The following is a 26,774-nucleotide window of genomic DNA, read 5'->3' as shown; positions in this document are numbered from 1 at the left end:
TGTTTGATTTGTTCAAACATCATAACATCTTTATTAAGCAAATAACATTATAAATAAAAAAGTGCATAGAAAATTAAACAGGTTTAGAAATATGTATACAATTATTTACAAACTCAGGGTTTATTTGTACAAGGTAACAAAGACAAGTTCACACATATTTTCTCATTTTTATGTCTTTTACAGTTTTTATACTTTAAAATAACCCTACCATATAGAACATACAGCTTTCTGAACAAGTTCTGGGAGAGATGGTTGTGGTAACTTGACTTTGACTAGTGCTTTGCCTCCTTCATTGCACACACAGGACAGCTCTGCAGGGCATTTAAAACCAAGCCACGCATACTCTAGATCATCATCATCCTCTTTTTTTGCATTAGTATTCCTTAACATCTGTCTAAGCAACTGAGGTAGAATCCTTGCAAGAAGTTTGGAGTGACTGCTCTGGTATTTTCAGTTAGATGATTGACGCGCAATAATGTGAGCTCCATCCCTGTTATTGGTCATGCAGGAAGGCAGGATGTCAAGGCTGTCCTTGACCACCCAACTCCATTCCAGAGGATTCCTTGAGGACATTTGCTCTGTATTAGACGGTTCTTGGAGCATCTACGGAAAGAAGAGCATAGGCTTGGATGGGCAGGCCACACAGATTTCCCCTGTGAGTGATACAAAGGTATTCTCTCAATGAAAACATTACCAGAACGTAAAACATAAAAATCAAAATCAAATTTTAAAAAGACCTGCTTTAGAACGTCTCTTGTCAAGGCTGAAATGCAATATATAACTCCCCAAACGAACGTTCAAGTAAAAGAGCAAAGAAAAAATGGGAAAATAATGTTAAATGTAAAAAAGTGTGAGAAAAAAAAAGAAAAAACGCCACCGAGCATCCTGATCTTGGCTAGACTATGCTTCGGCAGCCTCAACCGCAACCACCACAGTAGCTATGTGCTGGAAACTACCAACCAGCAGAGTTGCAGGTCAACAAGACCGTGCAAAATGGGTGTAAACGGAAAATGAAAAGAGAAAGATTCGACAAGACCACCACCACTTTTTACAAAGCACAAAAAAATGTTTAGTTCACCAGTCCAAACTCGGAAACACGAATAAATACAACTATTCTAGAGCTCAAGCAATCTCGTATAGTCATCGATGTGTACAACAGTGTTGATTATATTTTCCTGACTGACTGGCAGCACGTTGTACAACAGCAATCTAAAACGTTATATAAAAGATGCCGAGAGCATTCTCTCCATCTGAGTACTAGAAGCAGTCGTCTGTCTAGCCATCCTACAGAGCAACGCACAGCACTGGGCTACCGTTGGGCTTTAGGTCTCAGATGCACTAAGTAGCTCTCAGTCTGTTGTGTGTGGAGTCTGGTCAATGGAGTTAAATGCACACACTCTCAGTGACGATACTTTACAGTGCTCTACCCTTAAAGACTGCAGGGGTCTTTTGAGAGAATGCAAGAGAATTGAATTTGGAATTTGTTATAACACTAAAGATGTGCAACTGTAGCATAGCCAAGACGTAATATTATTGCAAAAGATAATCAGCATTTGCCATAATGGTAATAAAAATATATATATTTATATACACGCATATATATATATATTTCAAAATAAAAAAGACAGATTTCCAGCTAAACTCTGAACTCTTGGCTTGGTTAGTGTTTGCTACATACACTGTACAATGAAGGTGTAATTACGATGTGGAATAAAGACATGATTTGTCTTTAAATATGACATGGCTGGTTCTAACCGTCAACCTGGATATAATGTTCATACATTTCTCTTTTAGTGAGATAGGGAAACCATCGCTGCAGAAACATGATTTGTGATTTACAGGCCAAGCGTTCAGGGCCTTAGAGACTCAACTGTCACATCTTAGCACCATGGTTTGCTGATTACAAAAACAATATATAACCAAAGAAAGAACATATCTACAATGGGAAGTGTGATGTATTACCCCAAATAAATAATGAATAACTCTGATATAGTTGAGAAAATGAAATATGGCAGAGGTATTGAATAACCTAGTAAAGGAAAATGGAGCCAACATTATTGTGGTGAAACCAGCAGACATCACATAACAATCTCCAAGCCTAGCAGGTTATTCCTTTGACGTAAAAAAAACTAAAACAACAAAACTTAGTTGGTGGTATATGACAATCAGCACGACCACAAGCAGATGCATCCTGTTTTAGGAAACACTCCCACTTTGAAAGTAGCAAGCAATCAAGCTAGTCTTCCTGACTTGCTGCAGTGGACTCAAAGCCCACATGAAGCGAGAACAAACAGGACTTATTTAACTGGTCTTCTTCTCATCTTTCCCCATCTGTTCTTTGTCTCCCCCGGACTCATCAATAGTGGCTCAACCTACATCCCCTGCCCAGTCCAACCCATCAGGAGCCCATCCTCTCCCACCTCCCAATCCAGCAAAGCCTTAATTTAAGGCTCCGCCAGTAATCTGGGTCCCCATTGTTCTCCTCTCTTCCCCTAGTTAAGAAATCGGCGACATCTCCGAGCTCCGCAGTTGCAGTTCAGCTTGCTGCTGGCGTCCTCGATGGGGAACTTGTAGTCATACGTGAGCTCCTCGCCCCGGTAGATCTTCCTCAGGGCGAAGATGACGATGTGCTTCTGGCCCTCCACATTGATGACGCGCGAGTAGCAGTTGGGCTCGCACGAGTGGTTGATGAACCGCGCCGCATTGCCGTGCATGGTGGCATCCACCACGTCAAAGTCGTCGATACGGAACATGTAGCAGCCGATCCCCTGATAAAAACAAAATGATTGACTTCGTTAGAAAGTAACAAAAAAAAAAAAAAGATCTCCCTCGATTTAAACACGAGCTTTGAATAAGGTCACACTTATCAGATGGATTGTCAGAAATATGAATCTATCAAGCATTGCACAGTCAGTCGGTGAACAAGATTAAGAAAGTTTATTGCCTGCGGCTGGCCCACAAGGAGAAGTTTGTCTGCTAGCATGTTGTGCTAGCTAGTTATTTAACCAGCCCCACTCTTTACACAGTCATTGGTTAAGACAAAGGCATGCAAATGTTCCATGGCTCTTCTTCATTGGCTCCTTGCGTGGACCTGGTGTGCGTGCGTGTTTGAGTGTGTGCGTGTGTGCCTTTTGACCCCTGTAAGCTTGACCACATGATTCCCCCAACACAGATAAAGCCAGATATCTAGGCCTCTCCCTACACACAAGGAATGCTGAACACAGAATCATTCTTATAGAGGATAACTGTGTTACATCTTCAATTTTTCCGACATGGATGCAAATCAACCAGGCGACGTGGTTAGGGACGTCAAATGGGCAACGTTCAAGTTCCCTGCCTCTCTCCGGACGCCTCACCTTGCCGTCGTAGTACTTCTCTCTCTTGTCAGTGAGAACGGAACGAATGACGATGCCAGCATACTCGATAACCATCTCTCCTGCATCGATGTTCCTCTTGCAGAACAGACCTCTGCCGTGGATAGCCGACCTATTGGGAAGACGGAAGAAGTGAGGTCATCTGGTATCTGCAATGGACTAGACATTCACGTTTGCAGTTATACAAAACATGTGGAAACTTCATGCTGGACTCATTTTCTTGTGGCGACAATGACATCATAGGATAATCACAAGGAAAGTAAGCTGTCTCATTCTACCATGTGACCGGAATAACAAGGAAGTCAGGATATTATTTTTATGACAGATGAGGTAAGGCTTTTCAGGTTTCTGGTGTCATTATGAATATCCTCTCTAACAATGGGATTTTATCCAGCAACAGACTGGCGAGAGTTCGGACCTGTACACGCCCACAGCCTCTTTAGAAGTCCTCTCCAAATGTCTGAAGCGCATGGCCATCGGTAGCTCCAGGCTGGTGGCGCGTCTGCAGGACAACAAGGACAGAGTGTGAAGGGCCGTGTGAGCAACAGACACCCAGTCCCAGTATGATGCACAGCGCAGTGGTCCAAGCTAGTACCGGTTTAATATGACGTTGTGTTACTTTGTGTGACTGTGATTGTAACCGTGTGAGAAATGCAGAAAATAAATGTGCGACGTCTGTGGAACAGGGAGGAAGAGGTGGCACCTGGTGGACTTGAGAGGAACTTCATCCTCCTCTTCGTCGTACGGTCCGATGTCGGGCAGCTGTCTGTGCTGAGACGCCAGGAAGTTGAACATGTCAAAGGTGGATTTTCTGCAAAAAGACAGAACAGGATGTAACGGTTATTTATAGACGGTCATTAATTACTGGGAGGTAGAAATAATATTTTTTCCACTGGGGGAAAACCCCACGCTAGGTAGGGAAACCACCTGAGTTGGAACTGTAATTGTAGATTCTAGCGATGCTCTATTGAACAAAATACATCAGGGGTTTTCAACTGGTTTTGTCCCAGGGACCACTATTCTTACTAGAAAGTAATCCGCTGGACATTGATGTGCCTGTGTGCGTGCCTACGCGTGTGTGCGTGCGTGCATGTGGATAGAAGGAAGTTTTAACATTTGGTTTTCCATGTTGCTTGTATTTAAAACCCTAGATATATCTATTTAAAAACCTCACACAATTTACATAGAATCTGTGAGATTCTAAACACTAATAAAATATAAATACAATTTAATAAAAACTCAAACAAATCTAGAAAAATCTGTGTAGCGAATTTATATATATTTTTTAATCAATGGTGGACTGATCAGCATAGGTTCGTGTCGCGGACCCCCTGCAATGCTGGCGCGGACCACCAGGGGGCTGCGGACCCCCGGTTGAAAACCCCTGCAATACATGGTTGGTGAGCCCCACCGACCTGAGGTAGAGCTCGGAGCGGGCACATCCGCTGGGGTTGACAGGCAGGTCCTCTTCCTGGGTGATCTGCTTGTGGAAGCGGAAGGTGTGGCGCAGGCAGCGCCGCGCCCCCTGGAGCTGTTCCACCAGGAAGACCACAGCATCATGGACCAGGCCCAGCATACGGCCCCCGCTCATCCCGGAGAAGGACAGCTGTCTCAGCTTGGCCTGTGCCCGTGCCTCCTGGACCCCATCCATCACCGCCCTCCATGCCACTGTGTGTGTGGGGGTGTGTGTAGGGTGGGGGTGGATACAGGAGGAGGATGGGGATGGGAGAATTTTCAAACCATGACAAAGCGTAAGCCTCAGGGGTGGGAAGGGACTAAAACATGACACAACATTCTGGTGAATTTGGCAATCAAGTCATCTTTCCTGTGAAATTCAAATGATTCCTTTGTATTTCACAGTTCCCACTCATTTGCTGATCTATTCCAGCCCTCACCCTCTATGCTGTCCGCTTCCACATTGAAGCCATCATCACTGGTGATCTGGAAGAGTAGGTGGGGCTGGTCCCTGGAGTTAGGATTAGGGCAATCTTCCTCGTCCGAGGGCGGCAAGTCATCATCTGAGCATGAAACAGCACCTGCCAGGAAGCACACAGACCACAGATGGAACTCTCCACTTCACTCACACACACACACAACTGGGTGTGTTTCCTTCGTGAGTAACTGTTAAGACCGTTCAGATTCCAAATAATTAAGGAGAGTTGTGTCAAAATACCTGAGTATTTGTTCCAATCCGTCAGGGCATTCCGACCCACTGCATCCCATGTCTGTGGTTTTCCAGGTTCACTCCCACCTCGAGATAGGGAGAGGCGGTCCCAAAGCTCAGGCCTGTAAGATGTAGCAAAAAGCCATTAGTCAAATTATTCTAATCATTAAAATGAATGACAGACTGGCAAGATCTATAAAGTATGTGACGTGATGAGGAGGAAGTTCATATTGTGGTTTGCAAAGTTTCTGTACACTTATCTATCGCAATCTGGTCGGCCCACACAGGAAACTTGACGTTCTATTCATGAAATTCTATACAACACTCAAGTGCAACTGCAAAGATAAGAAACATGAGACCTTGTGCTTTACTTGTAATGTGGTAATATTATATTTCAATAGCTTACCTAGAGCTTTCAGAGTCGCTGAGGTGCTCTTCTTTCATCTTATCCAAATCCAATATTCCTTTCACTGTTGGGGCTTTGATGCGAACCCCTCCCGCTCGGCTAGACATGGCAAGGCTTGCCTTCTGAAGTTCCTCCTGTCCACTAGAGGGCTCTGGCTCCAGAAAGTCAGTCTTTGACTTTTTAGTGACGATGCGGTCTGAGAGGCAGGACACCCTCTTCATGCGAACATGGGATCGAGGGCGTGGTTTTGGAGTTGGTGATGAGGCTGAGGGCTCATGTTCAACAAAAAGGCCAGTGGGGAGGATGGCTGAAGGGCTCAGTATTCGAGGCCCACTGCGTTTGGGGGTGTAGTTGCTGGCCATGGCTTGGTTGATGATGGCTTGGGCGCTCTCAGCCGGAGTCATGGGAGAATCCAGCTCTGGGGCCTTGGTCAACTTCGATCTCTTGGAAGTCGACTGTTCCTTCTTTTTCCTTGGTTTCTTAATCCCGGGTGCGGAGCCATCTGCGGACGGTTTGGTGCTTTTCCTCACCTTCTTGACCTTCGTTGGTGCCCCCGCTCCATTGCTGTTGTGGCTGAGAAGCTGAGTGATGGTGGCTGGACTCTGAACCACTGGGGTTACCATCCGAGAGAGATTGGTGGTCAAGGGTGCCCCTGGAGCTGGGGTGGTCATGGTACCAGCTGCTGCCAGTGTGGCTGAAAGGGCATTGCTTTGGAGGAGACTGGCTATCTGCGTGACACAGTTGTAGGAGGGTGAGCTAGTAGTGGGCAGCTGGAAAGTGTTGCTTTCCGGGTTCTTCACAAAGATCTGACCAAGGCGGTTCACCAGCAAAACGTGAGGCGTGGGGTCAACATTGGGACCCCCTACCTCCTTCACAGTCAGGATGGCATGGCCCGGAAGAGCCTGGGGGAGCATAGGCTGTTGGGGCTCCATAGCTGGTCTGGGGGTGGAAAAGTTGATGGAGATGGTGTGTCCTGTGGAGGCTTCCTTTTGCAAAGATGAGGAACTGTAGCCATTGATCAGGACTGGGGCCAATGGGGGCTGAAGCGAAGACATCATGGGCTGACACAAGGTGGACAAGCCGTCAGAGAAGGAGGATATGGAGGGAGAGGTTGTTACAATGGTGATCCCTGTGGAGGCAAGGGGCTGGGATTGAGCAGAGAACATAGGCACTGAGACGGATCCGTAAGATCCCACGGGGAGATTGGTGCTGGAAGTCGCAGACAACAGTGGATCAGACTGAGGAGCATTCAAGGGCATAGGTATAATGCCTCCACCTTGAATGGGTTTTGTTGCATCTGACATTTTGGTGCAAAAGCTGTCCATGGACGGCAGGACTCTGGAGCCTTGGGTGGGTGTCACAGTCTGCAGGGAAAGGCTAGCGAGAGGTGCCTGGGTGAAGCCAGACAAAGAGGACACCGAGGAACTCATCTGCAAGTGATCGGCAGGGGCTTGACTGGGGTTAGGGAAATCTGTGGACATCAAAGACGAAGGCTGAAGGAGATCCAACAGAGATCCCTGACTACTGTTCACTGGTTCTGTCAAAGAGGGGTCTGCTAAGTGGTTCATGAAGATGGCAGATCCATCAGTTGGCGAGACAAAATGGCCACTGTCTGAATCTAAAAAGGGATGTTTAGGGACTTGATGAGCCTCCTGCTGGGTATCCACTGGAGTGCCCTCCTGAACTGGGACCAACTCAGTAAAACAGGCATTGGGGGAAGGAGGATCACACTTTTCCAAGACAAGAGGTGCTCCAGACGGCAAGTCTAAACTGGCATCCTGGAATAAATCCTCTGGGTAGGTAGTCAGAGGCCGTTTGGTGCTGACAAACTCGGACATAGCTACTTGTAGGGGCACAGTTAGCACTGTTTCCAGTGGACACATCTGTGCTTTTGCAGGGGGGCCAGATTTCTGCCATGCTTGTGGAGCTGTGGGATCGTTCAACTGCAGGGAAATTGGAGACACTCCATCAGTGGCTTCAGAAGGATCCTGGGACAAACGGTGAGGGGTAGGTTGAGCGGAGGAGACGGCAGCTCCGGGTGAGGACAACGTGTCAAGGGATGGAGCATCCGAGGCAGGACTTCCAGAGTCTGCACTCAACCCATTCCTTGTCGTTTCTGATCCAGGTGGCAAGTCTCGACTTTGGGCAGGGTTCGGAGTTTGGCTAGTCTTCTTCAGCTTCTTAGCCCCGTCGGTGGTGGTCAGGCTGGCATCACTCTCTGTCCCATCGTCTACACCGTCCAACTGGGGGATGTGCCTGGAAGAGGGGGATGTGGGGGCCTGGGCTTGGTCCCTGGGGACAGGACGAGAGACTACCGTGCGGGAGAAGTCAAAGTAGTGCTCCATGTCTTCATCAGAGGAACTGTTATCCCAGCCCTGCCTGGCCGCAGTTGCTGCCCGTGGAAGGGACGCGACACGCGTCTTCCTCCTGCGTACATCTAGCGTCCGGCCCCAGAACTCCTCCTGGTTTTCATCTCCCTCAACCACTATCTGGCCTCCACAGTTCATGGCCACTCCCTCATTTAATAACGTCTCCTCTATCTCCAGCTCTGTCTTCATCTCAGACCCCATGGCAATTTCTGAGTGCTCATGGAACGGAGGGTAGGAGAATTCTCCTTTCTGCTGGCCTGCTGAGTCCCTAAGAGGAGAAGTACCATTTGCTGCAGAAACATCCTCAGGTTCTGGGGAAGCAAGGAAGTTGTGAGGTACCTCCACAGAGTCTGCTTGACTCAGGTCAAAGGTCAGCCGGGGCCGCGGGGAGTGCTGAGGGGTTGGGGAGAGGGACAGGCTAGAGGAAGGGAAGTTGCCCACACCTTCTTGCCATGGGGACTGGGGAAACAGTCCTGAGGTAGAGTGGCTCATCATATTCCCTAGGCATCGGCCAGAGGAAGCACCACGACCTCCGACAGGGCGGGCTGAAGGAGAGGTCAGCAGGTTGTCAGTAGCACCGAGGGGGAACAGTGGGGAGGTGGGCTGGGACTTCCCAGCACGGTGGGGGATTTGTCCAGTGGGGGAGCCAAGGGGAAGGGGGGACACATGGCTGCGGGGGCCGATGGACTGGGTGTGGGAGTGGGGGCTGTGGCGCCGCGGTCTGCGAGTTTCCTCCAAATCACTGATAGTTAGTATGTGGTGGGGTTTGGACTTGGCAGCTAAAAAAGAAAAAAAAAATGTTACCCTAGATAGACATTAGGAATGGGCGATATAAACGATATGCAATATAAACAATACAAAATTGGCCTACAATAGAGATTTTAATTATATTTCTCTATAGTGCTAATGCATGTAGGGAGCAATCTACCCACGAAATTTAGAGCCACGAGCTGCAACGCATCATTGTATTAATCGTTTTGAGTAGCTATGGCTGAAAGCGGAAGCTGGTGAAAAAGACCGGTGCAACATCCATTATTTGGACTTGATTAGGATATAGGCCTAAGGAAGCATAAGAATAAGGAAATGCAGCTGAAGGAATACGCTGCTTGTTTTAAAAACAACGTTAAAAAAATAATAACGAAACTCAATGTGGCGGCCGGCGTTGATTCTGTGGCGCACCGCCACAAATTAGTCTGTGTGGGAAACACTAGGGTCTATGTAACCTGTTCTGAAATGGTTCTATTAAAATTTATACATTGTGATACATATCGTTATTGCAAGAGGCTGCAATGTGTATCGCAATATGGATTTTAGGCCATATCGCCCATCCCTAATAGACGTAAATCAGGTTTCTGCAAAGACTTTATCATTATTACAGATTACAAGAATTCAAGGCTGTTAAAGCAAAAACCTGGGGAGGGTAAAGGCCGGAACATTCCACCAGCTGGCCTTCTTGGCTGGGGATGGCTGGGGATCTTTGGCCTTGCCCCTTGTTCTGGTTTACAGAAGAGTGCTGAGTTGCTGGGCGTTGAGTCTTGTTGGGACTGGGAAATGTTAATCTCCTGGGTTTCATATTCTGAAAAATAAATAAACAATGCTTGTGTATGCAACATCAGCCGTCATCATTTTTACGCAAGGCTTAAAAGCATGGAGAAAGTGCCGTTACACATTTTACAGCAGAAAACGAACCTGACTGAGGACAGGGGCTGTGGGCAATGGTGCGGTTCTCTCCCTGGTCAGGCATTTCCTCCACAGGTTTCTCAGGGACCGGCGGTCGGACCTCCCGAACAGTGCAAGTGTACTTGCAGCGCCGCTGTGGGTTAACTGTGCTCCAGTACCAGCGTGAACACCTGGGAGAGAAGATGTTATCAAACGGAACTGGTCAATTTACGCCTCCAGTGATAAGGTGTATAAATTAAGGCTGGGCGGTAAGGCCTAAAATGTTTATCACAGTATAATTCACAAGCACTGACGGTATCAATCACGATATATAAGATCTTCTTAAAATGTCATGACAATGCAATACCCACTGCAGTGACTAATCTACCGCACTCGGACGGATTTGGATTGGGTAACTCTGGTGTGTCACTGTCACGAGTTGAATTTTCAAAATTTGACAGCGTTTAATTGCCACGGAAGATTGACTTCTCAGTAGCCTACGAGTTCAACAGTAGCCTGCGTTCATGGGTTCGCAAAAAAACATAGCTATAGCTAGTTAGCTCTAGCTATAAACAATTATTATATGTCTAAATACTCGATTCTATTGGCCTACAATAAACATACATTTCACAATTCTAACCAACCTGGCATTGGATTTGTCAAACGCATTCTGGTAGATTCATTTTTGCGCACATGCATGGCTTTAGGTAGTGAAAAAGATTGCTAGTGTTTCCACCTTTGGCTAGCACAATTAGACAACACAACGTACAGAGTAGGCTACTGTTTGTTGGTCGATGTTGGATAACTTGAAATAAATCATTTCCAAATGATGAGGCTCATTTTTTTTTTTTTTTTTACCAATTCTTCTTCCGGTAAATCAACCCCACTGGCGTTATTTTCCTTAATTATATAATTAACACTTGCTTACACTTGCCAACAAAAGCAGTTGACTCATATGAATGTTTCCTTCCTCTGGAGTTGCTAGCTTGTTTGTTGACTCATTGACTGGCACAATGCGTGCAGCGTCCATGCTGCATGTTTTTTTGTTGTAAAATATACAAATTTGAACTAACCCATTAGGCAGTATCACTTGACTTATATTTTATACCAAACAGAAACACTTTACTAGTACATTTATAAATATATCGTGATATCCATGATATGGAAAAATCCATATCATGGACGCAATACCGGTATTCACGTTCATACCGGTATACCGCCCACCCCTAGTATAAATGGAAACATTACTTCTGACACTTACTGGTAGCCAACAGGGAAAAGTTTTCCATGGCTAGCAGACAACTCTGTCAACAAACCCAGGTTTTCAATCTGTAGAGAGCCTGTAAGCAGGAAAAAGAGCATTTTGAATTAGAAACTCAACAAAATCTGCTACAATTTATGTTTCAGTAACACAGTACGTTATTATCTCAAGACTGATTAGGTAAGACACTAACCAATCATCAAGTTGATGGAATCTGGCTCAAGTCCAGTCAGAAACTTCCTGCGGAGACTGATTCCCTCAAAGTCCACATATACCCTGCGGTTCACTTCAAAGGCCTGACCAGAAATCATCTAGTGGGAGTGACAAAAACATTGGCACCCATCAGCTTACAAACGTTCTAATAAATAAGAATTAAAAATGAATTTAAAAAAAACACACTTTAAAAGCTAAAATGATCCTGGTGTGTACCTTGCCACTGATGAGGTTTCTGTGTTTGTAGCAGTAGACTTTCTTGTCATCCTGGAACACACAGTGACGGGAGCGAGCGCACATGAAGTGGTAGTTGCTCTGACAAGATGTGAGGCAACAGCCCACGGTGGCACCTGTCTGATTACAGCGCTCACACCGCTGAAAGGGAACCACACACACACACACACACCACAGGGGGAGTCAGTGGAAATCCAACGGGCTGGAACCCGACTGCACGGCTCACCAGACCAAAAGAAACAAGTTACTGTGACTGACCATGAATCGTCCCCTCGCCACAGCACTGTGAACGTGCAGAAGAGAGCCGTTGTCCTCCTCAAATACCTCAGCTGACCACATAGAGCAGTTGACATGGGCCCACTCGTTCTGGCCCAGGTAGAGCAGCCTGCCTGCCTCCTAACAGAGATAGGGGAGAAGCCAAGTCACATCTGAGGTTCCAAGTTGGCCAGACAGCAAATATCTTGTTCACCATGAGACTGTTTACTCAGGTGTCTTGAAAAAGCTTGGCAAAGGGGTGACTCAGCCACTGATTTTGTCGTCGATGAGTAAATCTGTTCAAAAAAGCTGCACCATTTACTGGCAAACTGTGCTTTTCTATGATGACTTAATACTTACATTGGGCTTCGCGTCTCCATACTTTTGACACAGGGAGCATTGCCTTTCGTCGTCCTTGGACCAACCAGTGTCAAGGTCAGCCTTGGATAGCCGTCCCCTTTTCCCTTTGAATTTGAGCCTGAAAGCCTTGCTGGTTCTATAGTGGCTTCTGCTGGCTGAGTCGCTGGTTAGAGGGCTGGTGAGAAGAGGATCGACTTCCTGCTTGACCTCCAAGGGGCACGCGTTGTCCCCTTGCAGGGTCCCCAAGGGGGGCCGGGATCTCAGCTCCTCCTTCTTGCAGCACTGAGCATAGACATGCTCTTTGGTGGGGGGCTCAACAGCGTGGGGAAGCATCCCACTGGGAAAGTCAGACACAGAGGGAATGAAGGAATAGGGGGAAAACGGGACATGTTTTCAAACATTCTGCATGTTAAAAGATAGTTAATTGCACACGTAGTCAATTGCCAGCAACACATAAAAAGGAGGGGAAAACATTTTCAACTCAATGACCTTAAAAAGAGCAAAGAGAGAGGAAAAAAAACAAGCACAAATGTGACCATGTGTGCAGAATCGTGAGCCAACTTGAGTTATAGAGCTGCTGGCACCAAACCAAAAGTAGCTGGCATAGCATTACATGTCATTTCAGAACAAGAAAGGACATCCCATTTTCACTGGCAATGGTGCATCAAATTCTTGAAACCAGGTCAAAATGCAGGCCAAAATAACTTCAATGGAATCAATTAAATTCCCTGAACTGGATTAAACTAAACGTTGAATCCATTCATTGTGAAACTCCAAGTCAGACTCACACTTAACTATGTGAAAAAGTTATTACTCACCTGGGAAGGTCTTTGGTACGTGGGTCCCACACTTTGGGATCCTGACTGTTAAACCAGTTGAACACCTCTTCCAGGAGCTGAAAGTAGAGATCAAGGTAGATATGGAGTAAAATATTACCAAATTCCCACAGATTTCATTGTGTTTTTGTCCATGCTTGAAGTCAGTTGCACAAAAACAAGTGTTCTCTCCCATAACGCAAAACAACCACACACCATCTAGAACCAGACAAACAATACAGATCCGACACGATGACATACTATAATATAATGCAATTGTAGGAGTGAAGATATTTGGTTAATGTGTCTGAATGATCCTCTGGGGTGTTCTGGACTTCATTAGGAACTTTTGTGGTGGCGTGGCTGTAGTGGTGCTTACAGCTAAGCTACAGCTGTGTTATCCATCAGAAAGGCCCATTAGCCGTTGGTACTTGGTGTTTTACCTTTAAGTAGTATGAGCGGGCCAGGGCTGTGGGCTTCTCCTCCTCTGACATCCCCTCCTCCAGTTCCAGCCTCTTCCTCACCACCTGGACCACGTCCTCGTGAAAAGATTTCTAAAAGATAACCAGAAGAGGACAGAAACAAGATGAGTGTCTTATGTTTCAAAACAATGTGGTGAGTATGGGTTTGTACAAACAACATGCTTTAAACAGAAATGGAAAATCCCACCACCACTTTCAACTGAAGCAAAACCAATACATTTGCTAACTGACACAACATTTGAAGTAAAGTAGGCTAGCATAGCTACAGTTTGTAAGCAATAAACTTATTTACAAGGCATGAACCTTACTTGTTTTGGTAGAATCAGGATTGTGGTGCCTGTTTTAAATTACTTTGTTTTGAAGCAGGGTTTATATACAATGAGCCAGCAGGCTAATGTGTCTGGTTGTGTTACAGCGGTGGTATATGGATTTTCGAAATTGCTTATCCTAAGTGTGGTGTGTTGTTAAGAAGATGGTAAACAGTATTCTACAGTTCTGTAGACACTGTCTCGACTATAAGTCACGCAGGTTTTGTGGACACTAACCAGGGTGGTGTAGAGGCCTCGGTCAAACTTCTTGCCCACAGCCCGGAGGTCACAAGCTGGCTGTCCCTCCACTCTACAGTCGGGGTCCATAAGGGTCTCACACTGAGGGTCAGGTAAACACAGTGAGGGGGGAGAAGCACATCTCAACGGCACAGCACAAAGTACTTAAGAGGCCAGCCTTCAAGACTTCCCAGAAACTACAAACAATGGGCCTCATTCACGAACATTTTCTTAAGTTTCTTCTGAAATGTTTCTTACGGGCTTCGGAAAAAACAACGTAAGAAAAACACATCCGCCAAATTCATGAACGCTTGAAAATGTGTTCCTGCGCAGCAGAAGTTTTCTGAGCTGTGCTCCCCGGGAAGAGTTTTCTTGACATCAGAAGAAATTCCTTCTTAAATTCGTCGTAACTACGTTCGAGAATGAGGCCCAACGTCTCTGCAGAACATGCCAATCCAAACGGGAAAGATGAGGTCCCACAAAACAGCGTGTTCTACCTGAGAGCAGGTGACCAGGTGCTGAGTGAGAGTGGAGGAGAGCAGGCAGGCCAGGACCTTCTCCACCCCTGCCCTGAGCTCAATGTAGAGAAGCTCTCTCCAGGCGCTGGGCTGGGATTGGCTGCACGGCCGACAGGAGTACACCACACTCTCTGGTAGGCTGGACAGGATCTCGTACAGGTCATCTGATGTCAAAGACAAAGTAGAAATGCTTCAGAGCAGCGATGCACACACTTCTAGGTGCGTTTGACATCGACCGTGGCTGCATGAAACGACCGGCAAGAGTTGCCGCTTGCCGGCGGGGAGGAGTTAAGAACAGCTCTGTAAAGTCGGACATTCCAGCTTCTCGTGGTTTGCTGCGTTGACGTCAGTCATGGACGATCAAGCGCTGTTTGCTGACTTTATTGTTGACGAACTGCATGGTCGCAAATTTAATTGTTTTCGCATTAGAACTTACACGAGCAAGTGCACTGAAATTTGTCATTTTATGTATTGGTCTATGTTAAACTCTTTCTCCAATCTGCAGATTGATAATACAACCAGAACTCCGTTAGTGAAGAGGCGGTCTAAAACCCTTTCTTCAAGAATAGCAGGCTATCGCAGTCTGTCAATAAAGGCAAATATTAAATCAAATTAAAAAGTTTGGTCCGGATTTGAGCATTAAACTAAAGGTGTCAGAATAAATAGAAAATATGCGTCAAAGTTGTCGTGTGTGAATCTGGCCAATCATGAAATAGCTGTGTCGTCATTAGAACCTGTGCAGTTGCTCTTGAGAAAATGCGCTCGGCTACACAGCCAGAAGATCTCAAATTGGTACTTTGATGGCGACATCACAGTGACATAGCCTTGGCGCCGTCTACAGTCAGACAAAGTCTAACCAGAATTCACTGCTTCAAGTCAGCCGCCTGCAGCCAGCTGCGGCGCAGCATGACGTCAAACACCTTCTGATTCACTGCAGACAGAAATGTGTCACTGTTTAGAAACCTCCATGACTAAAGGTCATCTCTTTCCATGAAGGGTACAATCTCACTTTGTCAAGTCGTGGCAATTGGTGTGACTTATTCCTGAGCGTATAAGACTTTTTAAAGCCCTGTTTAAAGTATGACGGTTGTTTCACTTCCTTTTTAGTTTTGAAGGCCCCTCAAAGAAACAAATATACATCAATCTGTCAGTCACTTCCTTTTTTTTTGTCAACATGATTGGTGTGGAAACTACCACGGTTAATGGTAAACCCTACCCACACACTGTCATTACCTGTGAGGTCCTCGCACTTGGCATGGACCCAGTGGTTACACGAGCCACACTGCATCATCTGGCTGTCGTAGTCATTGTCTTCATAGCATTTGAAGCAGATCGGACAGTAGTTTCCTGGACAGAGGAAGGAAGTTGGAAACAGGAAGTGAGAGAGAGAGAGAGAGAGAGAGAGAGAGAGAGAGAGAGAGAGAGAGAGAGAGAGAGAGAGAGAGAGAGAACGTAGGTGTTTGAGTCAGAAATGAACTTGTTTGTCATCTCAAGCAGGGGAATAGGCAGTCTGGATGAGAGCAGAAGAGAGAGAGCACCACAGTGGGGATTCCTCTTACCCTGTTCATGGAGCCTTGTGCAGTCTGAACACAGTCCTTTATCGTGGTCCCATTCTGTGTCCCAGGTCTTCCCTGGAGTCACCCCACAGCTTTTGCATCTGATGCACGTCATGCACACCTGTAAACATGACCAAGAGGAGCACAGAAACATCAGCCAACCAAGTCGTTTTTTAAACATTTCTCTGCTGTATTGGGTAGTGTGAGATAAACAGGAAAGGCAGGAGTGGGAGAGAGAACACATTGGGTTAAGTGAGTCTTTCTGCGGAGGATGGACTTACCCAGGCCTTTCGCTTTTTGTTTACTTTAGGGTAGTTCGGTCCCAGACACGCGGGGTGATAGGAATTCTGACATCTTTCACACTCCAACAGAGGCTGATGGGAACCACAGTGATAAGGCAGTGAGCGATCACAAGTCTTCAACAACAGAGTTTCCATTTCACCAAACTATCTTTTTCCCTGGCTGGTTGCCAAATACCCATATAACAGCAGACCCGTGTTCAAAAAAACGAGCAAAGCGAGCACACGGCTAACAGGGCCGAGCAGCGTCCCACCTTCGACTGCTTGTTGTTCTTGCCGCACACGTGGCAGAACCTGCAGCGGCGACAGCACCAGTTCTCCTTGTGCCCCTCCGAGGGCCGGTCGGCCGGCTCCAGGCAGAAGCGGTGGAAGGGCTCACAGCACACCTGGCAGTACAGCATCTGCAAAGAAGGAAGCACTTTGAATGGCCGCCACACGCCTACCACTCCCACGGTGAAAAACAGCTGCATCTCATGGCACGTCTTCAAATGGGGGCAGTTTTTACCTCGTGTTGCCCCTTGCTGGCACACAGCAGGCAGACATGGGGAGGCATGAGGGGCACAGATGTCAGGATGCTCAGGCCTCCCATTGTCCACACGTTTTCCAGTGTACAATCCTCCTGCAAAAGGACACAACACAAACATACATCAGCTTTGGAATCGTCCTTAGCTTCCTCTGAGGGCTTGAGGCCAAAGACAGCACACAAGCGGCCTTTGTTGACAATGAGTTGAGGATGAAGGGCAAATATGTGGGGGAAGTCGGACAAATGAAACTAGGCAACGCTGACCTCAAGTGGTCACTCTCAGAAATCAGAATCAGAATGGGATTTATTTGCCATGAAAGTTTGCACAGACAAGGAATTTACTTTGGCAGCAAGGTGCATACAATAAACATATAGGAACCTAACATTTAAATATGTGGACTATCAATACTAAGGGTAAATAGGGTACATAAACTAGCAGTACTAAGTGGAATTAGAATTAAAAACACAGAATCTGAACAAAACCAGGCAGTGCAAAAGACTGCCCGAATGATTTGAACCAACAATCATTTAATGAGTTTAAGTGTAGATCATTCTGAATATAGTTATAAGCATAGAATTATTCCCATAATTAAGTCTAGTTTAAGTCTATGACTAACGGTGATTAGCAAGAGAGGTAACCCCACCTTGAAATCGACTCGGATCTTGTGCAACGGTTCAGATGGTTCTCGGTCCCTCTGATCAAACCCATTGGCAAGGGCAGCCAGGACGCTGGGAGGAGTCTGCTCCAAAGGATTCTGGGAAATACACATGGTATCAAAAACAAAAACAGCCTGATTATCGACCAGCCACACACACACACACCATCCCGGCGGCTTCTGCATTGGCTGTGGCAACGTCACTGTGCCCACCCGAGGTGCCAGTTTGACTGAACAGTGTCAATAAGAGGATCAAAGAGGAAGAAGAGGAGAGGATGGAGATGGAGAGGGACAGTGAGCCGTCAACGGGATCACTCACCTTCTCAGCTTTGCGTCGTCCTGGTGGGACCCTGTGGGACCCGGACCTGCGGTGCCTCACTCCTTCGTCTGAAATGTCGCCCAAGAATCCATCCAGGGAGACAAAGTCTTTAGATTTTTGGAGGAGAGGGGGGGGGTAGAACATTTATTTGTTAATGCCATTTTTGTCAAGAAAGAAAAGATCAATTGCATTCTCTCCTTAGCTATATTTGAACTATGGTTTTTGAGAAGGAGCTCTTTAAACCCACCTTGACTGAACCGTGGGCCTAGGCCCCTCCTTCTGCCGGGAGAGGTGGAGTTAGACACGGCCCGGACTTCCAGGTCCGAGTCGTAGTCGAGCAGGTCGAAGTACGAGCGCGGCTTCACACAGCGCTTGGGCTGCTTCCTAACGGACGAACTCTGGCCGTCTCCATGGAGACCAGACAGGGACCCCTCAATCCCGTCCCCTTCCTCGTTACTGGAGTGACCCCCACTGGCAGACAGCCGTCTGCGCTTAGAAGGGCCTGGGAGGAGAGAGGGGCAGCTGGTTTTTGTCTTGTTCGTGCGCTTTAGTTGATGACAAGGATAAAACAGGAAGGAACGGGTGTTCTACCTTTGGGAAACTTTCCACTCAGACGGCGAGCCTTTCTCTCCTCGATCTGATCGCATCGTTTGAAGCTTGGTGCGAGAGAAAAATTATTTAGGTTTGTTTTAAGGAACACCGATCACTGTTTCCTGAAAAACTGGATCAGACAAACAAGTAAAAAAACTTACACACAACACTGCCGTTTGGTATTTGGACCACCAAATTTAGGTTTGTCGAGGCAGTTCATGCACTTGCCACAGTCGTCCTCATGGTTACAGCCCTTGCATACTCCACATCTCCGTGAGCGGTAGCCAAATGGACCAAGGCCCTTCCGTTTGGCAAAACCAGAAGATTTTCGGACCTTGGTGACCTTCTGGTCTGAGAGGAGAGGGCTATCTCGCCCAGAAGGAGACCCAACTCCTAACAATGAAAAGGAAAGCAGTTATTACAATGTATAAGGGACACATTAAAGAATCTTTGCATTGTCATCTACTGAAAATACTGCTGTTCAAATTCATTTTGTATATACAGATTTATTATAAAGATAGCATAAGGATTTGTACAGGTAATCAGCTTTCACTGAATCTACCTTGGGTGGGAGAGGGGGATATCCCGGTTCTCTCATGCAGGGGTAGAGCACTGAGTCTGGGGATGTCGTCAGACACCACGGCCCTGGGCTGGCCCAGCACTACCGCTGCTGCTCGACACACGTGCTTAATACGCGGCCCTCCAGCTCTGCGGAACTCCTGACAGAGAGGAGAGACATGCTGGGGCTGTAACAAATATTCACAAACACACAAAAAAACAACATACATTGGATGAGTAGAGTAGGCGAGTCCACACTGATCAGATATGACTGCACAACAGAAACAGATTAGAAAGCGAGAAGGGATTACATATACAACATTTTAGACATCACATTTTATTCTTGAGCAGATGCATTTATTAGGGTGACCAGATTTGAGTTTGTGAACAAGAGGACACTACGTTGCGTCGGCGGGGGTGGGGGGGGGCGCGGGTGGGGGGGGCGGGGATGCTGGTCGTGTATTGCATGCCGCACTATCTGATCAAAATGACAGTTCTCTCTGCAGTCAGAGTTCGCACAAGAAGGTGGAACGTAAGGGAGATATCCTTTCCTGAACTTGTAAGGGCGTAATAGTTGGTGAAAGACCCAGAGAAACACGAATATACAACAAGGCAAAATCCCGGACGATTTTGGAATCCCTAACGGACGAATTTTTTAGGGTCTCAAAAAGAGGACATGTCCAGGTAAAAGAGGACGTCTGGTCACCCTACATTTATCTAAAGCGACATACAAAGAGTGATATCAACAAGGCATAAAGATACATCTGAGATTAATGTGAATGTTCCTTTACCTGTGAAAGGGGGGGCTCGTTCTTGTCTGGGCCTGCAGGCTCAAGCTGCCCTTTCTGTTTCCTCCTGCATCTCTTTGCTGTGGCATCTCTGGATGCAGCACCAGCAGGGCCTGACAATAGCTGTGGGGGGAAAACAGGTCCAGGTATTTACATTATTTAAAACCTGACTCTTCTCATGAGATACATCTTAAAGGTAAACATATTCTTATGCATCTTACTTTATAACATAACATTCAGATTGACATTCTTTAATAAATTACCCCGGAAGATTTGAGCTGCTTCTGCTGGTCGATTTTGATGAGCTGAACCTTGGCTTTCTTGAGGAGGTTGAACATCCTCTTGTTGGCACCCGTGAGCCGAACTCTTTGTGAGGCTCCTTTCTCCTCGGACACAAGGTCACTGTCAGCAGCCCCGTACAGCTCTCGCCCTGGCTCCCGCATCTCTACTTCTGACACGTGAGAGACAGACATGTCACCGTTTAGGAGGACCCAGCGCTGAAACCAACCTAGTGCATCCATGCCAACTCACGGTGAAAACACAGGGTACTCCGCTTACCTGTTTTTATCCCCTCGCCCCTCGTCACATCCTCCTGTTCTCCGTACTGAAACGTCAAAAACTTGGAGTTCATCGTCCTGACGCACACCGACACTTTTCGCACGACTCCGGGGGAATCAAGGTCTTCTATCTTCAGTTTGGATTTGCCCTTCACTGTGCTTGTGTGTCGTTGTCTGAGACTGATGCTCTTGACTTCATCATCCAGGCCTTCTGCTATGTCAATAGAAGATGACAGAGTACTGCAGACGGCGCCATCCCCCTTCTTTCCTTTCCTTTTGGGAAGTCCTGGATGAAGCTTTTTCAGCTTCTTGTAAATCTTGAGATGAGCAGTTTGCTTGCTGAACTTGTAGGGACGTTTCTTCTTCTGAACAGTTGGGGGATCTGTTGCTGAGTCGGAGGGTACTTGGAATTCTTTGGATAAAAGGATATTTTCGTACTCGTTCTCGATAGTTTTGTCCAGTGTATATACCTCTTCACCAGACTCGCCTGGCACGTGCCACTTGAAACTGGGATTCCGCAAAAGTGATTTCCTCTTTCCAGATTGCTTTTCTAAGGACAAGCTGTCAGTCAGATCCGTGGTTTCCTCTAGTTCCTGAGTTGAGAACAAATCCAGGTCTAACTGAGCCTCAGTCAGGAAGTCTTCCTCATCAACGGGGAGGTCAGGGGTCAGCTCACTCCCTGTGGCATCATCTCTTCTCCTTCCTGGCCGTGGGTGCAGGCCAAACAGGTGACCTTTCTTAGGAGAGTTTCGACGCGGCAAAACAGACATACCAGCATCATCCATAAACCTCTGTGGAGTCTTGATCACCCGTGATGACCGGGCACTCACAACCGGCATGATGAAGTGTTTGATGTTCTTGAGGAACTTTGATTTTCCAGGCTGGGAATCCAAAATATCACACTGCTGGTCATCAATTGATGTGTCTTCTGCTTCCTGTTTCAAAGCCTGCTGGGCAAGGTCAATTTCAAGGGCTTTGCTAGCCCTCTTTCGTTGCTTTTTTGATCCAAGGAATTGAAGACCTGAAGCAGAAATCTGCTTCCTTTTATACTTAGTTTTAAGGATTCCAATCAGTTTGGAGTTAGGAGTAGGTGTGGAAGCAGTCACTGGAGTGGGAATATCATCCATCTTTTCAACGCTTTTAGACACATCACTAGTCAAGTCAGTTTGATCACTCTTTCTTTCTTTAGGCTTCTGCCTCTGTTGCCTCTGTCCAATTAGGCTTCTCCTCCGCTTTTTGCCATGTTGGAATGGTCGTTTGTGAAGGTGTGATTTTGTCTGTTCTATTGTAGGGTGCTCTGACACATTTCCAATCTCTCTTTGCTGGGTGTCAGACTCTACTTTGACCACTGGCTGACTGTCGTTAGAAGTCAATGCTTCAGATGGTGCCAATTCGGGCTCCAGTGTTTTCGTGGGGTCAGGTGAAACAGCGCCCTTCTTCCTTGGAACAGGCCTCTTCCTTGTTGAAAGGCTTGTCCGTCTCCTTCTGGGTTTGGAGGCCACAGGCAATGGGGTGGGTTCTTCTGTTTGCCATTCTGCTTCATTGGCAAAGCTGTGTGAAGCATCCTCAGCAGGCATCTGTGAAGGGTGTTCAGGAGCCACCTGGGCAGACTTGTCTGTTGCTCCTTGTGGAGAATACTCGTTAGCCTCCGCTGGAGAATCCTCTTTAGCCTCCTCTAGAGAATCCTCTTTAGCCACCTGTGGAGAGTCATCTTTAGCCACCTGTGGGGAGTCATCTTTACCCCCCTGTGGGGAGTCATCTTTAGCCACCTGTGGAAGGTCATCTTTAGCCACCTGTGGAAGGTCATCTTTAGCCACCTGTGGAAGGTCATCTTTAGCCACCTGTGGAAGGTCATCTTTAGCCACCTGTGGCGAGTCCTCCTGAGGGGAATCATCAACAGGTATGTGCGAAGGATCTTCAGAATTTGGACTTGATTTTATTTTGCGTTTATGAGTTGTCCATGGTTTATGACTTCCACGCTTCTTCCGTGGGGTAGCCAGGTTTGATTTTCTCCTCCCTGCTTTCTCCTCTGGGGAAATTGCCATGACTTTGGGGTCCGGAGAAGGTACCGTCTCTTCCAGAATTTCACTTATTTCTTTTGTGACTTCTTCTTTGTCATCCGGCACAGAACTAGCTTTCTGAATCAAGAATGATGGCTTTGAGCTTTTACGTTTACCAGGTGAGGAGACCTTTTTTATCTGAAGAGGTGGCACAACTTTCACAATGGCTTCCACAGAATCAGTTTGGATGGCCTCCGGTGGATGTGGCAGGGTTAATTGTTCCACTTCTCTCTGAGGAGACGACTCGTTTTCAAGTGACATCTCCTCCTTCTGTTTTTTGGAAGACTTTGCATCACTATGTGTTGGGTCAATCTTTTCAGAAATAGCGATGGTAGTGGCTTCTATCTTTTCCTTGTCCTCTGGGTACTTGACACTGGAGTCGGATAGAGAGGCTTTCACACCTTCAGTGGTATGCTCCTGGCCTTCTGTTACTGTGACAGTAGTTCCAGAATCCTGCACTTTAGTGCTTTTTCCCTTCACTAACGTAAGCGTCCACACAAACTTGCTCCGTTTCTTTCGGGAAGAGCTCTTTTTCAGAGAATCATTCAATTTGGGGTTTTTGACTCGTATCAGTTTCAAACCTGGGATTCTCATATCTTTATCTTTAAAAGGCAGGCCATCACTGCAATCAACAGCTGACTTCTCAGGCTCCGTGGTTAACTGAACATGGACGTCTGCCACTCTCAGATCTTTACGCAGCCTCTTACTTTCTTTCTGCTTGCCCTTTCTGAGCATTGGTTTAGCCTCTTCTATTCTGGACACTTCTAGCAGTGACTCAGCCAGACGTACTTTGTTACTACTTTGTTTATCTGGTTTTATTGCCGTGTCTCTCTCCGCTTCAGAAAGTGTATGACTAGTCCGTCTTCTCCGTCTGATAACCAGTTTATTGACTTCAGTGCTTTCATCTGTGATACTTACTTTCTGCTTGGATTTCTTGACGTTTGTTTTTGGCTCTGTATTTCCACTGTCCAGTGCAACATCACTTCTGCGTGCTGATCTTTTACCCTCAGTGTTTTGGTCGTCGACCTCAACTTTGGTTCTGTTTTGAACACTGGGTTCAGCCATCTTGGATGCAGATCGTCCACGTCGCCTTGCTGGTGCAGCTCCCCCTCCCTCGTCTTCAGTACCATTCAGATGTTGTCCTTCATCTGCCTGCATTTCTGTCTTTAATTTGACATTTGCAGTGGCTATATGGTCCCCCTGGATATCTTTTTCTTTTGACTGAAATTGAAATCCTTTAATTTTCAGCTTCTGATGTGCAACCTTTTCTTTCTTGACTGTCTTTTTGGCCACTAACTTTATAGTAATCCTTGGAGTTGTTAAGGATGGCCCGTTTTTTGAAGAACGCTTCACCTTGGCTGCAGTTGAGAGCTTGGTTTTTGAATACTTTTTACCATCTTTAGCTAGTTCTGCATCAAGAGCCGGTAAACCGTGGATGTCCTGTGAGGATTCTAAATCTTCTTCTTCAGGAGCTGGTGATGCATCGCCTCTCTCTTCAGAGGCAGCTGCAATAGGCGGCTTCTCACAACTTTGTTTTGCTTTCCCACTTACAGGATCACCTATGAAGGCAAATATAAAGGCATGAAATACGGAAAGAAATGACAATAACAATGGAACTTGTTCACTTGCACTGAACTTAAAGGGACATGGTAAGCAAGCAGCAAACATGGGTCATCTTTTGATTAATTAGTAATAATAAAGCCATTATAACAAATGTGCAGAACATGTGTGGTTTAGCAAATCAATGATAAGGGAATGAATGGGAATGTGTGATGCTTATCAAACTTACCTTTAGCAGGATTGTGTCTTGACCGTAGAGGTCCTTTGTAGCCTGTTCTCTCAGTTTCAAATCCTTTGAAGTCATCCCCCTGAAATACATCAATTCAAATGAGAACAGAGTTCATACAGGTTGATAACTAATGGAATATAAAGTTAAAATAATTTATTTCATAGATTACATAATTTTACATGGAACGGTAGGTGCCTGGTTTTTCATGTTAGGTGTTTATGCTAGGATAGATTTTATCAATAAACAGCTGACCATACTCAGGGTGTAATAATGCTATTCAAGCAGATCAATATATTTATAAAATTTGATCTTATCAACTTGCGAGCACTAAACGTGGGATACCTCAAGGTGCATTACTAACCATTGGATTGTAGGCCAACATATGGGCTCAAACCCATCTTTAACATGATCTCTTCCTGAGGGTAAAACTCAACTTTTCATCATTTTCTGGATAGTTTTACTATGAAACAACAAGCAGTGTGCTCTACAGATGGATTCCTTCATCAGAATCTATAAATATTTAGTCGTGGTGGGAACTGGTGGTAATAAGGAATATGTGTTCTGCTACCGTACTGTACCGCCACTCAGTGTGACTGCGCCAAAAGCGACCGCAGAAAGCCATCAACTAAAATTACACATTTACTCAATAGCACCTGTCTGCGTAGTTTAGTTTACTTGTCTAAAACACAATAAGATCGTGGTCGATAGGTATTAAAACTAGTTGCACTTCCATCAGTCATGAAACTGTAGTAGCTAATCTAGACAGCTAGCTAGACTAGCTAGCTTTCTAACGTTCAGCAAGGTACAGTACTAGCCCCTCCCCCGTTAGCTGGACTACCACAAGGCTAGTAGTTAGGTAGCTAGCGACTGCTAAAATCTTACAATTAGCTCCAGACCAGAATAACTGCTGGCAAGTAAATATATCAGTCAACTGTGTATGAAGATGATCATCTGATAGCAAATCAAATCGTGGAAAGGATGGTGTAAAGCAAAAGCTACACTAACCACCGTTACTGGAGCTCACACACAAGTAGTTCACGTTAGGTAGCTGGCTAGCTGACTAGCTTGCCTTCCCCTTTGTTAGTTAGCTAGCGAGTATCGAACGACTCTGGCTATTCACTGGAAATAAAAAGAACACTTTGAATGTTGACAATTATGTTTAAGAAGCGGACGTCGTCCGAATAGTTATCTGGATGCAAAGCATGCATTTTTAAACTAGTCTCCAACTGAGAAATAGTGTCCATAAAGATAAGGCAAATATATTGTAATCGTTAAAAGTTATTATGCATGTGTACTGCAGCGGTACAGAGACCTGTCCCTTCCCAGCAATTATACGTATCCTGACCTCTCTGTAAGCAATGTTGACACTTCTTCCGATGCTTGCTAATGTTAGCTACTAACGTTTCTACTTCTACTAGCTAGCTAAACATTCTCGTAACACTCATCCACATATGGTTACATAAAAGGTGGTGGAAAAAAGAAAAAAAAATACTAACTCCGGGAGAGATTTGGGATCTCACCTCTTCACTCCCACTTGAGCTGTATCCAGCCTGACCAAGGCTCTTGTGGTTCGCCTCTATCCCAAGTAAGCGCAAATGAGACTGGTCCTCGTTTAACGACAGTACCAGGCTAGTGGGCCGTGGGCCTCCGTTGGTCGCATCATCAGCATCTACCCCTGAGCGTCCCAGCTGCCAGCGCTTCTCAGAGCGCAAACGGCTACGAGACGACCATGGCCGACCGGGGAAGCGACCACGGGGCGCAGCAGTACCACCTTGGCCTCCTGTGGCAGCCGCGGTTGCTGATCCGCATCCCGCTGCCGCCATCATAGCTTCACAACAACAACCGATAGCAACTTGGGGATAGACAAGAGGGAAGGCGCGAGTTAGGGAGGGGGGCACCGCAATACTGCTGGGAAAGTGAGTCTTTTAGATACGGATTTGACAACGTTACGTGCAAAGGGATATATAAACTGCATGTATAGCCTAATTTATGTTTGAAAGTCGCAGTATTAAACCAAATGCAAATAATGGGAAATCTAATCTCGTGTAGACGGTCAACTGGCTACTCCACATTCAAAATAAAACAAAACTGTACTTGACGATCAACTACAAAACCCAGATTCCCAAGTAGAAATTTTACTATTTTGTGAATGGTCATGGCGCTCTCGCTTCTACACCTTTTGGTTGTCGCCCCCGTGTGCGTGTTTTACCTAAGCGTGCCAAAAAATCCTTCTTTTTGCGTTACTACATTGTCATTACGTTATACACTGACTTTGTGAAATTAAAATGTGAAATATAATTATTATATTATATGATATATATAATTATTATATTATAATAGTATTATATATATTATATATTATAATTATTATATGTATATATATATATATTTTACAGTGTTACTTATTATTAGATGTATGTAAT

General features: G+C 45.9%; 1 protein-coding gene across 4 annotated transcripts; it reads right to left on the bottom strand.

Annotated features, from left to right (window-relative positions):
- Window positions 1–2: 2 nt before the first annotated feature.
- kmt2bb (lysine (K)-specific methyltransferase 2Bb) lies at window positions 3–26,228 on the bottom strand. 4 transcript variants are annotated; one of them, XM_084702358.1, is made up of 35 exons: window positions 25,848–26,228; window positions 24,352–24,430; window positions 20,504–24,121; window positions 20,209–20,396; window positions 19,949–20,068; window positions 19,162–19,345; window positions 18,761–18,992; window positions 18,600–18,664; window positions 18,256–18,510; window positions 18,009–18,115; window positions 17,678–17,788; window positions 17,016–17,129; window positions 16,765–16,911; window positions 16,493–16,585; window positions 16,215–16,332; window positions 15,889–16,002; window positions 14,635–14,819; window positions 14,138–14,239; window positions 13,554–13,664; window positions 13,114–13,190; window positions 12,296–12,632; window positions 11,939–12,076; window positions 11,663–11,821; window positions 11,427–11,544; window positions 11,234–11,312; window positions 10,003–10,163; window positions 9,725–9,889; window positions 5,945–9,092; window positions 5,548–5,660; window positions 5,270–5,410; window positions 4,790–5,042; window positions 4,078–4,185; window positions 3,793–3,876; window positions 3,357–3,486; window positions 3–2,768 (listed from the first exon to the last, which is right to left on the bottom strand). In XM_084702358.1, exons 1-35 carry the CDS (start codon window positions 26,175–26,177, stop codon window positions 2,493–2,495), a joined length of 11,760 nt encoding a protein of 3,919 aa, XP_084558484.1. In that variant the 5' UTR covers window positions 26,178–26,228; the 3' UTR covers window positions 3–2,492. The 4 variants fall into 4 exon arrangements, with proteins under 4 accessions (XP_084558484.1, XP_084558486.1, XP_084558485.1 ...); XM_084702360.1 differs by having other exon boundaries at window positions 19,162–19,318; XM_084702359.1 differs by having other exon boundaries at window positions 20,209–20,393.
- Window positions 26,229–26,774: the final 546 nt, after the last annotated feature.

This window comes from Hypomesus nipponensis, chromosome 2 (assembly GCF_054491055.1).
Source record: "Hypomesus nipponensis isolate SF chromosome 2, ASM5449105v1, whole genome shotgun sequence".
Lineage (NCBI taxonomy): Eukaryota > Metazoa > Chordata > Actinopteri > Osmeriformes > Osmeridae > Hypomesus > Hypomesus nipponensis.
The sequence above is the reverse complement of the archived record's forward strand: the minus strand, read 5'-3'. Positions and strand labels throughout refer to the sequence as shown.

Coding starts and splice junctions, on each gene's coding strand:
- kmt2bb (XM_084702358.1), bottom strand. CDS start 26,177: ATGATGGCGGCAGCGGGATGCGGATCAGCAACCGCGGCTGCCACAGGA. Junction 11,822..11,938: donor TGGCGAGGGGACGATTCATG/GTCAGTCACAGT, acceptor GTTCCCTTTCAG/CGGTGTGAGCGCTGTAATCA. Junction 9,093..9,724: donor CCGGCCTTTACCCTCCCCAG/GTTTTTGCTTTA, acceptor TTTCTTTTTTAG/CTGCCAAGTCCAAACCCCAC.